Source organism: Notechis scutatus, chromosome 1 (assembly GCF_049901735.1).
Source record: "Notechis scutatus isolate UNSWTSFEM ecotype Mainland chromosome 1, rNotScu1.2, whole genome shotgun sequence".
NCBI lineage: Eukaryota > Metazoa > Chordata > Lepidosauria > Squamata > Elapidae > Notechis > Notechis scutatus.
The window spans coordinates 160,543,577-160,559,595 of NC_142009.1; the positions used below are offsets into that span (position 1 = coordinate 160,543,577).

The 16,019-nt window shown below is 38.1% G+C and overlaps 1 protein-coding gene across 2 annotated transcripts in view; it reads left to right on the forward strand.

Moving 5' to 3' along the window:
* The first annotated feature begins 751 nt into the window (after positions 1 to 751).
* The window catches only part of KPNA3 (karyopherin subunit alpha 3), a 38,970-nt gene continuing 23,702 nt past the window's right edge, over positions 752 to 16,019 (forward strand). The window contains exons 1-3 of one of the 2 annotated variants that reach the window (XM_087949235.1): positions 752 to 881; positions 12,320 to 12,364; positions 15,769 to 15,885. In XM_087949235.1, coding sequence (XP_087805361.1) covers positions 15,781 to 15,885 — 105 coding nt within the window. In that variant the 5' untranslated portion in view covers positions 752 to 881; positions 12,320 to 12,364; positions 15,769 to 15,780. The remainder of the gene's footprint in view (positions 882 to 12,319; positions 12,365 to 15,768; positions 15,886 to 16,019) is intronic. The other variant, XM_026679074.2, reaches the window with a different exon arrangement.

A 16,019-nucleotide genomic window follows, 5' to 3' on the forward strand; every position in this document is an offset into this window, starting at 1 on the left:
ATAGGCTTCCGAATATTGCCATGTATCCCAATATGAGGGGCAAAGACTAATTCCATTTCCAACTCTATTGAATACTGTATTCATGGGGGAGGAAAAATGAAGTCTTACAAAATTTGTGGTTGAGCACAGCATTACTTGCAGTGAACGTTTTTAATTGTTGCTTTATATGGCAAACTAAACAACCAGAAACATCAAATATATTTGTTTAGCCACGGTTTCTTCAATAAGACAAAATTAGTCGGGTTCCTACCTTGGCGACAAGTGATCGCCCTCGACTTATAAGACACAACGACTAGATTCACCAAGTCTATATAACTGCTTCGCACTCTGCTGACCCCTCAAAGCCCACCGCCCGTCCCTTTAGGGCGGCTGCTAGCTAAGCTCTTCCCTGGGAGCCTCAGTGAACTCCAGACCACTTAGCGGACTTCGGCCGGGTTAAGAGGAAAACTGAGCAACTCCTTTCCCTTCAGCCTCTACTTTCCCGCTTATTCAGCCCGGCGCCAACCCTCCATTCCTGCGCCGCACGTGGGCAGCTGTCATTTCCGCTCAGAAAAGCGAGTGGAAGCCACCCTAGCAAAGCCCGGCTCAGCCTCCCGGCCACTGGCGCCTCGGAATACCTCTCTGCTCCAGCAACAGGCCGGGCGGCCGAGCGCATGCGCCGCCCTCCGCCGTTTCCCGTTTGTTTCGTCACTGAGCGTCTGCCTGCCCGTTCCGCCCCCCTCCCCTTTCGCGCGCGCGCGCTGTCGTCGCTGCTTCAGCCGAGAGCCGCTGCCGCTGCTGCCGCCGTCGCTGCCGCCGCCGTCGTCATGGCTGACAACGCCGCCGCCGGCCTGGAGAACCACCGCTTCAAGAGCTTCAAGAATAAGGGCCGCGACGTGGAGGTCTGTGCCGGCCTGGGACACTCCTTTTCCGTCTGGTGGGGGAGTGGCCGGGTTTTACTTTCTCAGCCCGCGGGAGGCTTGGTGGCTGTGCGCCCGGTGGTGGGACCGTGGAGGCAGACGCACCGACACACGCACCGCCTCCGCCATCTGCTCTTGGGCCCGGCCTGCTTCCCTCGGCTCACCTCGACCGGCCCGGCATGGGGGAATCCGGCCCTTAAGTGGGCGGGCGGGCCGGCAGCGGGGTTTCTCAGGCTCCCTTTGTGATTCGGCTCTTTCCCCAGCCCAGACGGTGGAAGGGAGCCCGGGCTGATCGGGCTGCCTTTCAATGCTTGTCCATGAGGCACAAATAATAATGCTGGCGGGGCGAGAGCCTGATGAATCCTATCAGTCTTGCCCACCTTCTGGTGGTGGGGAAGCAGGTCGTAATCTTTATTCTGACTCTTCACCAAGGACGCTGAAATGTGGGGCTTGGCCGATCTTCTTTGTCCTTTTTATCATTCCCCCAGAATAGTGTACATACTGGATGGATTCCGAATGAGATATTTAGGAGAGCTCTGACAGCCTATTTCTGTCACTTCTTTAGCTTCCTTATTAATAGTAAGGCTTTGGGAAGAGATTTACAATTTACTGTTTGCTTTCCTAATTACTTCTGATGAACCCGCTATACATCTCTGTGGAATTCCTATCAAATTTGATCTTGCTTTTAACTGTGTTGTAGCTCTGGATACATATATAGCCCATTGGGTTGGTTTGGGTCATTCTTATTTTCTGAAGAAAACGTAATTTTACCCCATAAACACATGCTTAATTCACAATATGAGCCACAGAACACCATTTTATGTTGGTGGTATCACTTGCTGCTTAACAAAAGTGAGCTTTTGTATTTTTTACCTGGCAGCAGTGCTTCACAGTTAATTACAAATGTAAGAAGAAAGAAAAAAATCAAGTTCCTTGTAAGTTCAATTTTCTGAGACTGTATTCTGATTTAAAGAATAGCTCGAGGAATATGCAATATGGTAATATAGTCATAGGCTGAGTTCTTTGGTTTTGACAGTTTATGCACAAATAACCAGTGCTTAATATATCGTAGTAGTCGCTGGTCAGTTGTGGCTTGTTTAAAAAAAATGGTTAAGCAAACCACAGCAGGAGCATTACACACATTCAGTTCTTTTCTTACACAAACATATTATGTATTTTTTATTTTATACTTTATCTTATGAACTAGCTACTTTGGAGATCACTGGTCCAATCCTTCAGAGATAATTATTTTTAAGGTCTCCTATTAGTAGATATTGATATTTCCCATATTTGTTGATTCTGAATCTTCCTGATTAGAAATTATAGATTCCTATAATAGTTAACAATTTTAGTATCAAAATAAGTAATGACATGACTCAGAGTTCAGAATACCCCTTTCCTTTCATTATTTGGTAACTTCAGATATAATATTGATTGATCAGTACTTTTCTCTGGGCTCTAATAATATATAAAGTTTCTATTTTTTTTCCAGTTATAGTTGTGGTGGCTAGCTAATCAAACCTTTAAAGAAATTATTGCATTTTCACATCTTAAAAAGAAGTAAAATTCTGCTTCATGCTTATATATATGTTTCCCAAGTTAATCAAATTTCACTAGGACAACTAGATGGTGCTATTCCATTTAGTGTTACAGTTTATGTGCTTAAAACATGTCCCCATTTCATTCAAAAAGCTTGACAGGGAAGATTAAAGGAGCAACTAGAAACGTTTATCCCTAAAATAGTTGAAGAATATTGGCATAAATAAAAGAAAGGTGTATCAGTAATGTTTCTAGTGTTGTAGAGACAGCAGTAAATGATATATTTTTATTGATAGTGTTTCATACTACTTAGGTATTTGGAAAATGTTTTTTTCTTATTGTATCAGTCTTATTTCGATTGATTCATACTTTGTGGGCTTAAAATGTAAAATGTTGATTCTTTTAACCCATTGAGATTTCTCCTCTCCCAAGATTTGGATTATATATCAGTGATGAGATTGTAATAGGCAATCCATGATAATTTTTTTAAAAATAGATAGCTTTAAACTCCAAACCAGTGTTAGGTAATGAAGTTAAAGAAAGCCTGAAACAAATCAAATTTTGCCTTGGAAGGAAAAAAAAGACAATTTGGAAGGATAGAAAATATAGAAATTAATTTCTTACTGCACTCTGGGCAGAGTGATTTAAATTATATAGTTTTCAGTAATGTTCATCATATAAGCACTTTATTTAATTTAAATACATTTGCTACAGCCACTCATTCCATTAGGCTCTAGGTGGCTTGCAAAATCCAGAAACAGTACTAATGTAACAGTACTAATACATAAACAGGCACAGTAAAACAACCAAAATAATAAACTATACAGATTATGACTGGGGACCACAAATATCTCAAACATATTAACCCAGTCCTAGGATCAGAGCTGAGTTTTAAGAGCTTTCCAAAACCCCAGGGAAGTAGATATTATTCATATTTTTCATATTTTAGGGAGTGGGAACACTGTTCCAGAAGTCAGGGGTACTGATAGGAGACATAGTTCCTTGATTCCAATAGTTGACAACATTTGATAAAGGGAACCTGGAATGCATCTAAAGGGCTTTATAGAAGATGACTTTCACCTTGAATTGCACCTGGAAGCCTACTGGCAATCCATGCAGCTCATCTAGTGCCTGTTATACTGTTCACACGACTGTAATTTGCAGCAGCTGTAGCTTCCAGGTGATCTCCAAGGGTAACATCATACATTGCAATAGTCCAATCATGAAGGAGTTGAGGGCATGAACAACTATCTGAAGGGCTTCTCAGTTGAGAATAAGACACAGTTGGTATATTTTCAAGCAGGAGTTGCTTACAAAGGAAGATCCCCGAGTTGCTATTTTGAATTGGAAAGTACAACCCATCCAAGACCAGTGATAAAAATATTCCCACCTCAATGAGATCGAATAGCTATAGTCTTGTCAGAATTGAGCCAGACTATTCTTCCCCATGTAAATCAGTACAGCCTGCAGAGACTGGGTCAGTACGTTGACAGCTTCATCTATGGAACCCATGGGTAAGATGTACAGCTGGATATCAACATACTGATGCCAAAGCCCAATAGTTTCATGTAGTTGTTAAACAGAAGAGGGAAGAGCATTGAGCCATCAGACACTCCACAAGTGATGGGACCAGGGCACAATCTCCTCTCCCCGATCAACACCAACTGAGACTGATCACTGAGGAGTAAGGCAAACCATTCAGTACGGTGTCTCCCTTTTCCAGCCCTTGCAACCAGTTCAGAAGGATACCATGGTCAATGGTATCAAAAGCCAACCCAATTTTCAGGAAACAGACCAAATATAAATTATTGCAACAAGAATATTGTTCATTGGAAAAAGCAAACTTAAGAAGTATCCTACTGGTGCTTCCAAGTTGTAAATAATTCTGTTTTGTCACTGTGTACGTGAAAAGTGATTTGGAATCTTTCTTATTGGTTCAGGAAGTCAGGTCATATTTTTAAATAAAGTAAATTTTTAAGAATATTGATGATACAACTGGGAAATGTTTATCAATTCCCCAGTGTATTCCCCTTTTGTCCTAATTATGATATAATAAACACTATTGGATAGGAAATTGGGGTACTGTTTATGTTCAGAAAAAGAAAAGCAGTGTATTAAATTAAAAAAATCCTAAGTATCTTGGCATTCACATTATATACATACATATATACAGTACCTATGTGGAAGATTAGTGTACAACAAGGAAGTTCATACTGTATAATAGAGATCCTTTAAGTATTTTTACTAACTTTTCTTCTGCATTCAGAATACTTAGTGTAAGGATATATTAACTCTGAAACCATCAGATTATTGGCTCATTTCACACATTTTGTCCAGTAATACCGTAGTTATCTGGAACCAGAGGCAGAGCTTTGTGGAATGATACCTACTGAAGATGCCAACAATCAGATGAGGATTCTTTTCCTAAATATCCTGTTTTTTTCTTCATCATGTATTTGCTTTTAGTACACAATTATTTAGGGGGAAGAGGGCTTTTGTAAATCAGTGACATTTCCTTGTTGCCCTAGTTAAGAGAAGAGTAGTACAGAGTGCTGCTTTTGAACTGATGAGAAAAGAAAGGTTGAAAAATACTTTTTCCTTTTCATCTTATCTCTTCTAGGGTAGATCACTTGTTAGTATAGTTCTTGCCTGAATATACCAAGAAACAATTAGCAGTACAGAGTGTAGTGCATTTAATTATAGAATTTCAATCCTAGTATTTCCCAAAAAAATGTTGTTTTTTTTGCATATTTTTGCCTTTTAATGTGAGTCCTAATGATATATGTAAAGGGAGTCTAAGTGGAAAAAAAATAGCACCAAATGTGTAGTTCTCATTGCATTTGTTTCATACTGAAGGTTAACAACATTTGTGAAAAAGTAGTCATCCTCTTAGTGCAGTTAAAGAGATAAGCAATCCCAGCTGGGTCAGTATTTCATTATTGTAAACAATCAGAATCATAACCTCGGTGACGCAGTGGTTAGAGTGCAGTACTGCAGGCTACTTCTGCTGATTGCCTGTTGCCTGCAATTTGTCACTTCAAATCCCACCAGGTTCAAGGTTGACTCTGCCTTCCATCCTTCCGAGGTGGGTAAAATGACCCAAATTGTTGGGGGCAATATGCTGACTTTGTAAACTGCTTAGAGAGGGATGTAAAGCGCTATAAAGTGGTCTATTAATTTAAGTGCTATTGCTATTTTGATAAGTCCTGCCCAAACTTTGGTTTTCCTCATCACAGTAAAGTTTTCATTGCAACATGCCTAATTATTCAGAAGGAATCTTTGAAAATCTCAATAAAATAGTCATTGATACATAAGGTGTTGGCCTCGAGACCAGGAGGCTGTGAGTCTCACCTTCGGCATGAAAGCCAACTGGGTGACTTGGAGCCAGTTGCTCCGTCTCAGCCCAACCCACCTCACAGGGTTGCTATTGGTAAAATGTTTGTTTGCTGCCTTGAGTTACTTATAAAAGTAATAAAAGTAGAATAAAAACAATCTAATAAATAAAGCAAGCAAGCAAGCAAGCTCTGATCCACAGTGGCAGTGTCTTGTAATAGGGAAAATTTGAGATAATAATGAGCAAAAGAGAAATACGAAAATATTGGCCTTCTCCCGTTTGGCCTCTAGATCTTTCATTTAGCTGCCATAGTTAAAATGACTGATTTATTGTCTAGGAATGTGTCCAGTCAAATTTAACTTGTCATCCTCATTAGCATCTTTTAATTACAATACATTACTTTGAATGTTATTATTTAATATAGTTCATTGGCAACTTCCACCCATATATAAATTTTAACAAACTTAGCAAACTCCTGAAGTTTGGCAGATGTGTTTTCATTACTTTGGACTTCTGATAATAGTTGGTTAGGGTTACGGTTTTAGCAACAATTTTCTTAATTATTTTTAAACTCCATTTTACTTATTCTGTTTCTCTTATACATATATACAAATATATACAAAACGATGTAATACTTCTTTTATTCAATATCTTGTCTGTATCTGGTCTCAGGGCTGTGATGAATAAATTTGAATTTGATATGTTTCAGAAGAGAGGAGAAAATATAAGCAAATGTAATTCATTATTACCATACTGCAAGTTGGAAGATCCTATGACTTGAAAAAGAAATGTATTATGATAGTTATGAACTGCAGGTTAGGTTCTGCAATATTGCTGCATTTTTTGTGAATATAGTGTATATGTGCATGTATAGGCATGCATGTGTATTTTATACTTATGCGTATAGCTTAATATGTATTAAGGTTCTATTGCAGCAAGCTGAAATTACAGTTTACAACATTTTCCAGTAACTACCCTTTGTTATGTCCGATAGATGGGTTAGGCTGATTCCCAACCAGCATAATATTTTGAAGTTGAAATCACAAAACGTCTCGAGAGTACCAGATTGAAAAAGATTGGCCCATTTATTTCCACATTGTGAATCAGGGTAGGAGAATAATACATAATAATTCCATTCCATAAGCATTTTCAATAGGAAATCCATCTTACTTCAGGATGCTTAATTTTTTTCTTCTGCAGCATCAAATTCTTGCATGCAGAAGGACTATGCTCCATTAATTATATCCCAACTGATTACACTCTTGGATGTTCAGAAATAATAACAATAAACATCTCCTCATATGGTTTCAGCTCTTGAAACTTAACCTCAGTTATTACAACTGCAGTGACAAAGATTGTTTTGCACATCATTAAATTGATACAACCTTCTTATTCACAAGAAAGAAGTCAACAGATATGCAGCATCCCAGAAGTTTGCATCTGTACCCTCCCAGCCAAAAATATTCTGTAATTCTGTATTTTGCTGTGGCTGAATGCATTCAAATTGAACAATAGAGTACAGAATAACAGAAGGGATCTTGGAGGTCTCCTAGGCCAACCCCCCTGCTCAAGCAAAAGAACCTATACCATTCCAGACAAATGGTTCTCCAATCGCTTAAAAACCTACAGTGATGGAGCACCACCTTCTGGTGGCAAGCTGTTCCTCTGATTAATCGTTCTCACTGACAGGAAATTTCTCATTCTGGATTGGATCTCACTTTGTTAAGCATTCATCTGTTACTTCTTGTCTTGCTCTCAGGTGCTTTGAAGAATACTTTGAGCCCTCTCCTCCCTGTCTTCAAATATTGGAAGACTGCTATCATGTCACCTGCGTTCATTCACTTCATTAGACTAGACATTCCCAATTCCCGCAACTGTTCGTCATACGGTTTAGCATCCAGTCCCCTAATCATGTTTGTTGCTCTTCTCTACACTCTTTGCAGAGTCTCAACATCTTTTTTGTATCATGACCAAAACTGGACTCAATATAAGAACTAGATCAAATGTATAGAAGTTGACTAATTGACTCAAAGAGGACTCTGAGATTTTGTTGTAAAACATATATACAAATGGTAATGCAATAAATACCGTAACATTTCACAAAACTGTACACTTTTTCATAAAATTAATTTTACACCATTTGTGACTAATTCAAGATCAAAATAAATATTTGCTTAGCTATTCGATAATAATATTGTAATATACTACTCATGCATTGCTATAAGTAGCAGTTTTTATTTTGTTTAAATGGTGGCCTCCATGCAAAGAGGAAAATCAAATCCATAGGACCTTTTGCCATAGAAGAACTTCAGGACAACTCAAAAAAAGCAGAGCATGTCTAGTTATCACAAAATGGTGACTTTTTTCTAGGGTAGAGGGAAATAAATGAAATTGGAATGCCATATTCAATAGAAGAGCACATTTATATTGCAACATATTGAGCTAGTGCATATTATTGGCTTTTGTGACAATGAATTTTGTAAATTAATTATGTGTTGGTAGAAGAATTACATCTTCTTGTCAATCAGGAACATAGTGTCATATAAATCTTATTTAATTCTAATATTGCAGGGTACAGAAGCCCCTTCAACATGCTGTTTTATAAAATACTACTAATATAAATGCATGTATATCTCTCTTTAGATATCTTTTCTTATTTGTAAGACAATCCCAAATATATCATCTTGACCTCTTGGCACTTTCATTGTTTATCGTAGTTATATACTAGAATTAATATTTATTTTTAACAAAATAAAAAAGTTCTCACAGCAGTTAACAATCTATATCAAAATAAATACAGAAAAAGTGGCATTGGGAAATTCATTGCAGATTATTTAAAAATTACAATCTATAAAAATGATCATTAAAGGAAGTCCTGTCAAAACAAGTCCTCATCATTTCTAGGTAATCATTGGCTCCACTATCAAGCTGTTTTTAGGATTTTTTTCTGGTATTTAGTTGGAACCATCTTTCCTGTTAACTGAAGTTCATTATTCTATACTGTAGGTCTTGGCTGCCATCTGTGTGATATTTCTTAATACTCTGCTGTTGTATGCCTTTTCTATATAACTCAATTCCTTTATCCAATACTTTTATATTTGTTCCAGTTTGTTTAAATTAAACTATGTATATACATGTTTCAAAGTGATTGTCCATTCCAAAGTGCATGAGAATGTTCAGGAATATGAACACAGGACATCTTTAAAGGAACCACAGAATTAATGTGATTCATTAAAACAGCAGCAAGCATGGAAAAGACGTGGCTCATTTAAAGAGCTCCTGCATAACATGTGTTCAGTGTGTGTTTCTGAGCTCTTATTGTCAATAGTTTATATTGAATCCTATGGGACTGGAGACAAAAACCTTGAAGAACTTCAAATAAATATTTTGTATTGTAGAAGAAAATAAGAGTAGCTATATGAAGTCTATTAAATCTCCCCAATGAAAAATTAAGAAAAAATATTGATTCAAAAAAGTAATGGTCTTCATGGTGTATATAATAGTGCTCAGAGTACAAGATGTTTTAGTACAAGAAAATAGATACTGTTTTAACACATACAAGGAGATCTGGTAGAATTATTACTACGACAGGAATACAGCAACTATAGTGTATTTCAAGGAAGAAGTATAACAATAGAAAGGGAGATGGAATCTACAATACATTGTTGTTAAAAGTATTTGGATTAAAATAAATAAAAGTACAAGTAGTACTTGTAATTGAGCTTGGCAATTATGTTCATGACAGTCGTAAAGCATCATGTGATTGAACTAGTTTTTACCTTTTTTGTGCGAGTCATTAATTGAACACATGGTTGTTAAGTGAACCCATTGTTTGCTATGGGCTAGGTTTTGCCAAAAAGAGAAGTATACACCTGTTTGTGGCAAAACCATCATAAATCATGGTCATGTGACTGTGAGCTGCTGCCAGTTCCCCAAAATGTAGTCAAACAACTGCCAGAGGCATCCAACATCAGAACTTCAAAACTGGGTTGTAAGTAGCCTTTTGGGGAGTCTGTCATAATTTTGAATGCTTGTTAAATCAAAGACAATCTGTATATTATCAACCCCCCCAATCAAGAAAAATATGGATGATGTATCTGATGATTTTTGGAAGAAAAATTTCAGGCATTTGGCAAGTGGCTTGCATTTATGACTGATTGCAGCATTCCAAAGTTACATGACCATGACTTGTAAAGTTTTTTGGCCAGATTCTGGTGGGGTTTTTGCCAGTTTCTCACAAAAATGGCAATTCAGTAGAATGCATTCATGTAACAACCACATGATTCATTGTTCAGTGAGGACAACCTATACCATAAAAAAAAATAGTAACTATGGGAATTTCAGAGGTAACATAAGACAGTAATGAAATATACAATGCCATTTTTAAAAAAAGAAATTGATGGCTTGGCATATCTGTATAATCAAAAACATGGCTTATTTTTCATTACTAAACTGAAACATACTGGCAACAAAAATGTAGTCTGCTTTACAAATGAATAGGAATGCATTCACGGTCAGCAAGAATCTCAGCTTATAATACGCAGAAACATTGTATCAAAATTATACTTCCATAATTTGTTTTGCTTCCCATTGAGTAGTCCAGTAGAAAATTATAAGCAAGACACAGGGCTACTAACCTTTTTTGCTATTTTTAAATTTTTTTATTTAATTTTTTTAATGTTTTGTTACTTTCAGTTTTTTTAAACGAATGAAATTTCTTTTGAAATGGATGAAAATCTTCTGATTTCTTGCAATTGCTCTGTAGCATTTCTTTTCTGTTATATAGGTATATTTTATGTTGTTTCCTGTAGTTGCATATATACTATTGATCTCAACTTAAAGTTGCACTGTCACAATGAGTGTTTAAAATACAGGCTGTTTCCATCAGGTTTTGTGCAGTAAGTACATGTCATTGCTTGAGTAGGACAGATACCAAGGCTTGCTTTGTACCTTTTTTTTTCTCAAAACAAGCTTTTTTATCTTTGTTAGGGAATCAAGTCTCCATGTATTGATTCTTTGTCAGAACAATTTTTTCTCAGGTTTCTGGAGAGAGAAGCATAGGTAGTTCTTGTCTTATGACTACTGTTGGGATCAGAATCTTGGTCATTCAGCAAAGCAGTTGTTAAGTGAGACTCTCACATGACTGTTTGCTCAACAACCTCAATGCCAGCACTCCTGATTGCGGTTGTTCAGCTATCTCCTTGGTGGACAGAATGAAAGAGTTGCCTGCCAGGTTCAACTCTCTTTCATGTGCAGAACCCGAACTCTTCTGAAGAGCTTCAGGCAAGGAGGTCAGATCTTGGGATCTGATTTCTACTTCTGCAGCTCAGTGGGCGGGCTCATTCGCTCTTGAAGGGCTCCCTGTGGGAAAGCAGAATCAGTTCAACTGGAGAACTGAGATTACCCCCTGGCTGAAATTTCCCCCCTCCTTTTTATTCCCAAAGAAATGCCTGTCCTGAGGGAATTTCACTTCTGTGGTAGGCAACGGCAGCTTGCCACCTTCCTTGCTCACTTATTGAATTTCTGGGGAAACCGACAGGGAAGATTGCCAATAGCAATCACACAATTGCGAGTCACTTGGCAACTGGTCATAAGTGAGAACAGGTTGCCAAGTACCCAGCTTACCTGCGTGTGACTATGGGGGTTGTACAGTAATTTGGCCAGAAGTGCTTTATGGGCTGTAAAGCACCCATTCCGTGACTGTCATAATTTTGGATTGTTGTTAAACAAGCAAAAGTCTGTATAGAGTAGAGCAAAGGTTTTGAAACTTCCAGACTGCAGAATCTGTTGTTAAAAGAATCCCAGAACCCACAATCAAGAAGGAAAACTGTACTGATTGAAAATAGGTTTAATTCTTATGGAGTCTTGTCAGGTTCTTGGGATACCTTAGAGTCCAATGGAACAGAGTTTGAAAAATCCTTGATTAAAGGATTTGCACTTTAAATCATTTTCCATTTCACCATTCAAGAAAATCAACATACCTATATACTATAGCATGTAGTTTGATCATATGTAGTGCAATTGTGAATTTTCTAACTTTTCCAAAGGATTACATTGAGTAATTTGTATCCTCTGAGTCTGAAGGATTACTTTAGACACTGGCCTTATGGAAGTTAATTCACCCAGAGCTGCTTCTGAGAGCTTTTGGAGAGTAAATAGCCTGTTGTATTATGATACAATTGTATTTTATCTTGATTTTAGTTTTTTAAAGTGTTTCATGTTTTTGTGATATAAATCACTAAGAGGCATTTTTCTATCTGATGTTTTTTTTTACCGTGCAATTGTGTTGAATTCTCAGAGACTGTGTGGCAAAGTTTTTTGGAAGTGATTTGCTCTTGCATACATTCTAGGGCCAAGAGAGAGGGACTGATCCAAGGTCACCCAAGCAGGCTTTGTGCCAAGCCAGGACTAGAACTCACAGTCTCACGGCCTGATGTCTTAACCACTATACCAAACTGACTCCCATCTGATGGTTTACAAATATAGCAAACATACAAGTGCCTTAATTTCTGTACTTCATGTTAGTGACTTTATTTTTCTTTTCCAGACCATGCGAAGACATAGAAATGAAGTGACAATTGAACTTAGGAAAGTAAGTATATAATAAATTCTACACTGGGTGCATTTTCATGTTATTGTGTTGTAGAAATATATCATTGTGTTGTAGAAATATTTCACAGATAGTGTTATTTTTTTCTAATCATGGATTATTTTCCACTTAGCTAAAATTGTTCACATAGCTCTAAATATTGGCAGAGCCTTAGCTGAACCTTTGAGGTTACTGGAGAAATAGGGTAAGGAAATGCCTTCATATTTTTCCCAGTGGTGCTAAGAACACTAATAGTGTCTCCTCAAAAAATAGTTTATTTTCCGTAGGTTTTAATTACAGCTTCTTCAGGAGTCAGTATTAGTACGTTTAACTGCAGCATTTCTTAACCCTTTATATGATAGTGTTGATGTTTATTCTAACTGTGTTTTTTACAAGTTATTAATGAGATCAATACCTAAAGTTTACAATACCAATCAGTCACTGTTCTGGTCACTCTTGGAGTTTGCTTTTTTCAATCTTTGTTTTTACACCACCACCATTTCTGCTAGGGAATTGCGAAAATTAGGTTCCTAATGCTAACTGTTTTCAAAGCTCTGGACTGAAACACATTATTTTTCTGAAAATTTTCTGAATAAAATTTGAACTGCTAACCTGACCTAAACATTAAATATTTTCTGAATAAAATTTGAACTGCTAACCTGACCTAAACATTAAATATGCTAACCTGACCTAATGGTGTTGGTGAACCTTTTCAGCACTGAGTGCCGAAACGGGACCATGCGTGGGTGGGAGTGCCGAAAACCAGAAGAGCTAGTCTTCATGCACATGGGAGCACCAAAAACTGGAACAGCAGCTCCCCCACACATGTGTGTGCTGGGAAGCTGAGCTTCCCGTTTCTGGCATGTGCATGCCTGGTGGCCAACTGGTCTTCTGGTTTCTGGCATGCATGCGCATGCAAAGACCAGCTGGCTGGCACACATGCGCATGCCAAAAACAAGAAACTCAGCTTCACGGCGTGCACATGCATGTTAGGGAGCTGCTCTTCCAGTTTCTGGCGTTCCTATACAACCAAAGATCAGCTAGCCAGGTTGCATGCACACGCCGGAACCCGAAAGAGCAACGGGCGACGGTTGGCGTGCTCAGAGAGATGGCTCTGCACGCCACTTCCAACATGTGTGCAATGTTCGCCATCATGGGCATAGATGAAATGCAGGTAAAAGCACTTTGTTAAACTAAGTAATTTAATGTCAAGAGTAGAAAAGGATGAGGTAGTATATGAATAATCTGATGACCTGATATTTGTTTGAACACAAAATAAATTAAGAAGGGAGCAGAACTGTAAGACAGCAACCATTTGTAAGTCAAAGCTATAACTAAGAGAATCAGAAAAGCTTAGGCCTAGATTGATCTTGCTTCCCAATATAAAACAGCTTGCAAGTTTAGTGCCAGTGGAGACAACACACTTGGTCATTCTCAGTTGAAACTGCATTGTTCTCCAGATTCATCTTAGAAGCCTTGAGAAAAACTTTGTGCATGAATTAACCCAGTAAAGCAACTCATGAATTTTATTTTGTACAGTGCTCCTTCTTCTATGCCAAAGACACACTTTTTAAAAACAGTTTGGTTATTTATTTATTTAGTGTATGGCACGTGTTAGCCAGGGATCACCGAGGTGGCTGGCTGCCTCTGTGAAAGGAATTTGGGGATGGCGATGTTATCTTTACCCGCGGGATGCCTGAATGCCAGTAGGCAATTGGGGGAGGCTCCTTTCTTGTCCTGCCGAAGTTTATTTTCTCACGGGAATCGAGCCACCGAGATGCCTACCTCAGCGGTACACAGGCCCAGTATGTTAGCACGTGAGTCACCACAGCCCCTAATACAGTTGGTAATTTTAGTGGAAGCACTAGAGTAGAGGAGAAAGGCGCCTTTTCCTAAATAAGTAAAAGGCAAAAAAATGCTGAGGAAGAATAGGAAAATTGACTCAATAGATTTGCCAGTTAGTCTGTACTAACAACCATTAGAAAGAAAAGGAACACAGGTCAGTTGAGAAAAGGGTTAATGAGACAGGGTTAGAGCAGCTACAGTTGGGCTACTTACCTCATTCATAACACCAGATTGGAAAAAAGCTTCTTCATCTGCTTTGTGGTGCTAAGATCAAATAGAAATAATAGAAGAAAGAGTGTGGAACTCTTTTTTAATTTTCTATGCATTGTTAAAATTTGAGATGAGAGAATTATACAAAGTATTAAACTAGCAATTGGTTCAATTACGCATATATACAGTCCCCACTTCAGCATTTTCAAGGATTATTTTCTTGCCATTATTTACTACTACTTGGTTTTTTTTATTTTGAACTGGGCAATTCTGTATAAATGCACTTGGAAGTAAACCCTATTGAAGTCACAGATACTTATTTCTAAGTAATGTATTTAGAGTTTAGTACAGAAATAGTGAAAAACACACAAAGTCCCCAAGTGCTGTTTTAAGTAGCAGCTGTTGCTTATACTCAGTATATTAAAAATATAAGTGTGTTAAAATATGTTTATAATTAAATAGAAGAACAAAACATTCAGAGTACAAACTATTCAGACACAAAACGGGTGTTTGTAGCCTCACTAAAACTATTCTAACCCTAATTAGAATGATTTTGATCTCAGAACAGTCCTGTAAGATCTGTTTGGCTATTTCAAGATTGGAACACTTCTGGTAAAGGTAGAATAGTGTTGAAACAGTTCTAGTGAGACTCAAAACTTTATTGGAGCTATGGACTATTTAGTCTTGAAATATAATTGTTTCTACAATAAATGCAAACTTAGCTTAGAAATGCTCCAATTTGTAAATTGATTTAAATCTATTGTAATCATTTCATTACTGTCTAAGAATGTTTAAAAAGATCTTGTTTTAACTGAATTTTTATCATCAACAAATGAAGACTCTTTATTAGCAAATCTGATAATAAAGGCAAACCTTTGGGTGCTTTAGCTCAGTGGTCGCCAACTGGTGGGCCACGGCCCACTGGTAGTCCGCGAGAAAATTTTGGTGGTCCGCAGAGAAATGTCCTCCCCAGAGCACCCCCCAAAGCAATTAATCCAGGCTGCATGGGAACACAAGGCTGCGCCGCCCACATGGCCCGCGGGAACCATCCCTGCCCACTCACTCCTTACCTGGCAAACTTGCCTGCTAAGTTGCTATTTTTCCTTTTTTCTTTTCTTCCGACCATCAGCTGTTCTGCTGTGCTGGGAGATTTAGATTAGCTGGAAAGCAGGAAACCAGAGGGAGGAGCTGGGGGGAGCCAGCTGCCGGAGCGTGCTGCAGCAGCTCCTCTTGGTTTTATTTTATTTTACAATTTTTAGTACTCCCACTGGATCCTTTTTATTTAAATAATATTTTCCGGAGAAGATAACAGCATAGACCATAACACAGACAAAAGTTTTTGTTTTACTGAGGACTAACAAGGCATGGGGAAAAGGAAGAAGCTCCATGGCACTAGCCCAGGATCTCTCCCACCAGTGAAGACTGCAAAACAACCAAGAATTGAGGAGCACTTTGCTGGCAAGAGATCTGTAAGTAAAAGTAACCCCCCTCCATTTCCAACAATCCTGAGAAGTTAGAATGGGACCTGCAAAGAGATCTGACAAAACAGCAGTATTAGACTTTCCCTATCTAGTGGGGGAGGAGCAAAATGACTGCCAGATTT